Here is a 6,385-nt window from a genome sequence, read left to right as displayed (position 1 = left end):
ATAATTAGGTTGGGTTAGGTTAGTTTTTTGGATGTGGAGCCTCCGCAGGGGGGGGGGGGCGAAACCTACCGTTCCACGCATACTCTTTCTCACTTATAGCAATTATGAAGTAAATCTCGCTTCGCGTTGTAAAGATATGCGTGGAACAGTAGGTTCCGCATTCCTTTGTTCATGCATGTACTATTTCGACATATATATTAGTCACACATGCCTTTTAACACTCAAAATAACTGCTACATTTCTCAATTTTTTTTTGTTTATAACTTTTTAATAAACAAAGACAGCCGATTAAGTTATAAGGAAAAGTTACTCAGGGTCATGTCCTTGACAACATATGTCAATCTCAAAGTCGTTCGGAGGTGACACTCTAAAAGTAAATAATTACCAATTATCGTCTTAATGATAATTCAAATTTGGATTTTGGAATCGTACGAAATCTTGAGCATATAATGCAAGAATGTAACGTGTTTTCTCAATCATATCAAATGATGGGTGAAGAATTAGAACAATTTCTGAAGTTGTTATTTTAAAATTTTGTTTTAAAGTGATCAACATATGAACGTGTGGTAAACCACGTTTCTGAAATTCGATAACATATACATATGCTGCTACCTTACCAAAAAATTTTTGTTTAACAATCACATCTATATAAGATAATCTTTTTTAATATTAAAAACGCGAGCACAAATATCAGGTCTATCATAAGCTTGTTGACCAGGCAAAAGATTTTCTGTAATTTCACGCCATTTTGGATTACAGGTCATTATTGTGACAAAAAGATCTGGTTTACCAAATTTAACAACAAGTGAAATTGCATCTTGGTAATTTTGAAACATATTACGTGGTGAGCCGATAAACGTAGAAGGAAGTATAACCATTTTTCCAATACGTCCATTTAAATTGTTTACCATATTTTCCATATAATCTATTAAACCTTGATATGTTTCAGAACGCAACTCTTTTTGATGAGTCTTGCAATATTCCGTTCTGTCTCTTTCTATTCTTACATAATTGTCTACAAGCCATTGTTGGAATAAGCGTCGTCCTAATAAAAAAATATTAAAATCATCACGAATAGCCATGCGATACTTGACATATTGCCCTCTACTTATACGTTTGTCACTATTTAATTTCTTTAAAAGACAATGCCATCCTTGAGTACCGTATGGATAAAACAATGGATAGATCCATGGCTCAACATTTGGGTTCATGATACTAATATTTTGCAAAGTTTTGGTATTCTTATTACGTACTACAACGTATGATTCAGGGATTTCTCCATCAGCAGTTGTAGCGAAAACAGCAGCAACTTCATTCGTTCTTTGGGCATTATATCGACGTCGATCCGTTTCTGGTCTTAAGTTAAATAATAATTGTAATCCCAATTGATTAGATTCTAATTGTCGTTGATTTTCTAATTCTTCACCCATCATTTGATATGATTGAGCAAACACGTTACATTCTCGCATTATATGCTCAAGATTTTGTACGATTTCAAAATCCAAATTTGAATTATCATTAAGACGATTGTGCCGTTATTTTGCGTGTCCCGAAGATCCACAAAAGGGATCGACGGCGCCATCCGAGCGATACTGCGCGAACCATTCGTCATCAACACCGCGCCGCGTATTTCCGAGGGAAAGCGGAGCTGATCACGCGTCGAACAGATGACTCTCGAAGAATTCGGCGGCGATCCGGAAGGAGCGCCCGTATCGGGGAATCGCGGGCCGCTCCAGTAGTCGTCATTGCTGTGCTCCGAAAGGACAGAACGATTCTGACAGTGACTCGAGCCGGTCGACTATTACTCCGCGTTGCCAAACCGGAGTCACTATCGTCCGACCGCGAAAGCACGGTCGTCGCGTTCGAGCGTCTCCCACGCAAGCTTTGCGTACGAACAGCGATACGTTCTCAGCGATTGTGAAAAAAAATAAAGGCGAGTTCTTGTGACGGCGATACCTGTGTCGAGTCCGATCCCTGCACTCCGCATCCCTCTCGGGATAATCAGCACATCAATCAACATTTTGTGGTCCTTCGAGCCGGATCGGAGCGTGCATACGAGACAAGCGGCACAAGAAATTTGCCTGGCAAGAACGTGCAACCGGCGTCGTCCGACCACTACACCAAAACCAAAGGGCGTGGACGACGTTCAAATCATGGACGAACTAATGGCGCAGCAACAAGTCCTAATCCGCTCAATCGAGCGAGCCTTGGACAATTTCAAAAAACTTGGGAAAGCCAATTTCACGTACGGAATCGTACGCAACCGACTGCAGACATTGAAGGAAGCCTTTGCTCGCTGTGAGCAATTACATGGACGGATCCTTGCGGCCGCCACGACGGAGTTTATCGAGACAGATAAATACTTCACCGAGGATCACTTTTCTGCATGCGAGACGAAGTACCTCACCGCTTCCGACTACATGGCCGAGTGCCAGAGTCAGTTGGAGCCGACGCTGCCGTCTTGTGAATCATCACCCGTAAGCCAAAAACATCACAGCATTTCGCCGCGGTCAACATTTCAACTCCCGCGTATAAATCTTCCGACATTCTCCGGCGAATTTAGCGAGTGGGAATTAAGCGTTTCGCGATCAATTCAAATCGTTAGTAATCGGCAACGCCGACTTGGCAAATGTGAATCGCATGCAATATTTGCACTCCTGTGTAAAGGGTGACGCCAGAGCCGTCATTCAGAATCTTGCACTGACCGACGCAAATTTCAAGGTCGCGTGGGACCTCCTCACTGTTCGCTACGATAATCAACGCCGGTTAGTGCACGAGCACATTCATGCTCTTCACACGTTTCCCCAAGCTAATATCGACTCCGCGACCGTCCTCACTGCGTTGCGTGATAGAGCGAACGTCGCGGTTCAAGCGTTGCGAAATCTCGGGCGTTCGGTTGACACATGGGACGATATACTAGTGTACTTAATTGTCCAAAAATTTGGCAAAGTCACGAGAAAGGCGTGGGAATTGCAGTTGGGAGACACGTTGGAATATCCCTCGTACGAACAACTAGAACAATTCCTCGCTGCGCGAATACGTGCGTTCGAGAACATTCTACCAGTCTTGCCGTCGCCAAAAGGCAGTAAACAAAACTCGACGTCCGTTCAAAGTCATACAACGAATGCGAAATCAGCTAAGTGTCCCCTGTGTCAAAAGACGCACTTTTTGTCCGGACTTTCGGCAAAAGGCCTGCTCTCAGCGGCGAGAGCTAGTTAAGAAATTCAATTGCTGTTTCAACCTGTCTGAGTACCAAACACGCTCGGAATGCGTGCCCAAGTAAACATACCTGTCGACAGTGTCAACAGAAGCATCATACGCTGCTTCACGATAGTTCGAATAAAGACACGACCGTCGAGGATTCACCTGAGTCTAACGAGTCGAAGGTTGACGAATCCACAACAATCAACTCTCACTTGCTCTCCAAAACAAGTTTTTCGAAAACGAGCATATTGTTAGCTACTGCGTGGATCCGGGTGAATGGCTCGAACGGTCGAACCGATGTCGTTCGCGCGTTGTTGGACCAAGGGTCGGTAACAACTCTCATAACCGAGAGATTAGCGCAGCGGTTGCGATTGTCGCGCGAGCGCGTATCCGTTTCAATAACGGGAATCGGGAACACCGCCGCCACGGCAAAATATGCTGCTCAAATCGAAGTATCCCCTCGCGACGGGGCGGAACCGTCATTGCCCGTTACGGCACTGGTCTTAAAATCGCTCACCAATTACATACCACAACGAGCGGAAACAGTGACTCACTTGTCGTATATCCGTCAGCTTGAACTAGCCGACGGAGATCCGACCAGCTCGGATCAAATTGATGTCATTATAGGCGCGGATTTGTACGGCGCGATCTTGTTGCCGGGCGTGTGCGCTCGCGGTCCCAATGAGCCCGTCGCTCAGAACTCCATCTTCGGGTGGGTTCTCTCGGGTCCCATGCCGTCGCGATCACGGTCGGACAGCGCGTCGATACGGATTCACCACTGTACAGTGCTCACGGAACTCAATAATCAGTTGAAACGTTTCTGGGAAATAGAGGAGCTTCCGCGACAAACATTCCTCTCCCCGGAAGAACACCGGTGTGAAGAACACTTCATATCCACGCACACTCGAGCTCCGAATGGGCAGTACATAGTCCGACTTCCATTTAAAACAGATCCACCCATCGATATAGGTGAATCAAAATCAATAGCTCGTTCCCTGTATTTGCGTCTCGAATCTCGCTTAAAATCACAACCGGAGATCGCGAAAGAGTACAACGAGTTCCTGCGAGAATACGAACGATTGGGCCACATGGTCAAAGCTCCCCCATCCGAAAGTTCCAATCCGCAGACAGTCTACATACCGCATCATGCGGTCATGCGCGAACACAGTGCTACATCGCACTTACGAGTCGTCTTTAACGCTTCCCAACCGACGTCAAACGGTGTATCCTTGAACGACCATCTCCTGGTCGGCCCGAAATTGCAGACGGACTTGGCAGCAGTAATTTTGCAATGGCGACAATTCCGGTTCGTATTTACGGCCGACATCGCAAAAATGTATAGACAAATTCTAGTAGATTCACGCGATGTCAATTATCAAAGAATTTTGTGGCGTCCGCATCCCGCCGCCCCGATTGAAGCATATATAATGCTCACCGTAACGTATGGGACAGCATGCGCCCCGTTTTTGGCCCTTTGCTCCTTAAAACAAGCCGCGAAGGACGAAGGCGCGAAATTTCCATTGGCCGTCTCGGTCATTCTTCGACGCACCTACGTAGACGATTGTGTCTTTGGTGCCGATGATGAACCTCTCGCGCGACAAACAAGAGATCAACTAATCGGCTTGTTGGGTAACGCGGGATTTAAACTTCGGAAATGGGCAAGCAACCGCGCCTCACTCCTGGCCGGCATAGACCCGACGGATCACGGGCTCGCACAGTCAAAACCTCTTTGCGCGGACGATCATGTCAAAGTTCTGGGGATTAAATGGAATCCCAGCGCGGATGCATTTCAGTTTGAAGTCACGATTTCTTCCGTTCCGGAGACAAAACGCGCGATTCTTTCAACCATTGCCAAAATCTTTGACCCCTTGGGATGGCTAACTCCGATGGTCATAACCGCCAAAATCCTGATGCAACAACTATGGTTGATAAAATGTAATTGGGATGACGTCGTTCCTGACGACTTTCTAATAAGATGGCGGACGTATCATTCGCAATTAAAGTTAGTGCGGGTGATCTCGATTCCAAGGTGGACCGAATACGGTTCGGACACATTCACCGCCGAGATTCATGGATTCGCGGACGCGTCGACCTCCGCCTACGGCGCGGTCGTGTATTTGAGAATTATAAAAATTGACGGATCTATTCAAGTCACGCTACTAACTGCTAAATCAAAGGTGGCACCGCTCAAGCCAATGACTGTCCCGCGATTAGAACTGTTAGCAGCATTATTGCTGGCGCGACTGATCGCTTTCGTGCGATCAGCTCTCGAATTACCAAAAATCGCGTGCTACGGTTGGATAGATGCTAAAGTCGTGTTAGCCTGGATTACGCAATCTCCATCGCGATGGAAGGTCTTCGTGGCCAATCGAGTGCACGAAGTGCAACAACTCGTCCCGGATGCGATATGGCGTCACGTTCCCTCAGAACAAAATCCCGCGGATCTCAAGAGGCACTCCTCCCTCCAAAATGTTGGACTTGCCTCTCTGGTGGAATGGTCCAGTCTGGCTTCAAATGGCTCAAGATCAATGGCCACAGCCACAATTCCTCCATCCTTCCGTCTCACCTCCAGAAGAGCGAACCAGTGTGGTGAGCCACCTCCTTCCGTCTCTAGACGAGTGGGAGCTGAGCACTCGTTTCTCCTCGTGGACAAAGTTGCTCCGGGTGACCGCGTACGTACTCCGGTTCGTCCAACAAACACGAAAGCGCGAAGTCACAAGCTCCTTTCTTCTTCCGGAAGAAATTAATTCCGCGCGCGATTTTTGGCTAAAATTCATACAACAACGGCTCTTTCCGACAGAGTATTCTCAACTACAAAATGCTCTTCAAGTGAAAGGAAGGAGCAAATTGGCATCGCTGAATCCCTTTCTTGACGAAAAGGGACTAATTCGAGTCGGAGGACGTCGCCGACACTCGACACTCGCGGAGAAAACCAAGCATCCCGTCGTGCTTGCAGCACACCCGTTGGTTTCCCTGATAATACAATACACGCACCTCCGGGCGCTACACGCCGGGCCACAGTTGACGTTGTCTCTCCTCCGCGAGGAATTTTGGATATTGCGCGCACGCCAAACGATACGCGCGATCCTATATCGGTGCGTTAAATGTACTCGCGAAAAGGCCGCGATCGCCAACGAATTAATGGGAGAGCTTCCCGATTATCGAGTGCGTCCAGTCACTC

At 47.1% G+C, this 6,385-nt stretch overlaps 1 protein-coding gene across 1 annotated transcript; it reads left to right on the top strand.

Annotated features, from left to right (window-relative positions):
- The first annotated feature begins 2,153 nt into the window (after nt 1-2,153).
- On the top strand, nt 2,154-6,037 carry LOC139786197 (uncharacterized). Its single transcript, XM_071725352.1, has 4 exons — nt 2,154-2,477; nt 2,668-3,183; nt 3,300-5,876; nt 6,005-6,037. The coding sequence occupies exons 1-4, from the start codon at nt 2,154-2,156 to the stop codon at nt 6,035-6,037; spliced, it is 3,450 nt and encodes a 1,149-aa protein (XP_071581453.1).
- Nucleotides 6,038-6,385: the final 348 nt, after the last annotated feature.

The sequence above is a fragment of the Temnothorax nylanderi genome, unplaced genomic scaffold, assembly GCF_030848795.1.
Source record: "Temnothorax nylanderi isolate EJ_2023f unplaced genomic scaffold, tnyl_v1.0 TNYL_tig0979_pilon, whole genome shotgun sequence".
Classification (NCBI taxonomy): domain Eukaryota; kingdom Metazoa; phylum Arthropoda; class Insecta; order Hymenoptera; family Formicidae; genus Temnothorax; species Temnothorax nylanderi.
This window is presented reverse-complemented; position numbering and strand designations above follow the sequence as displayed.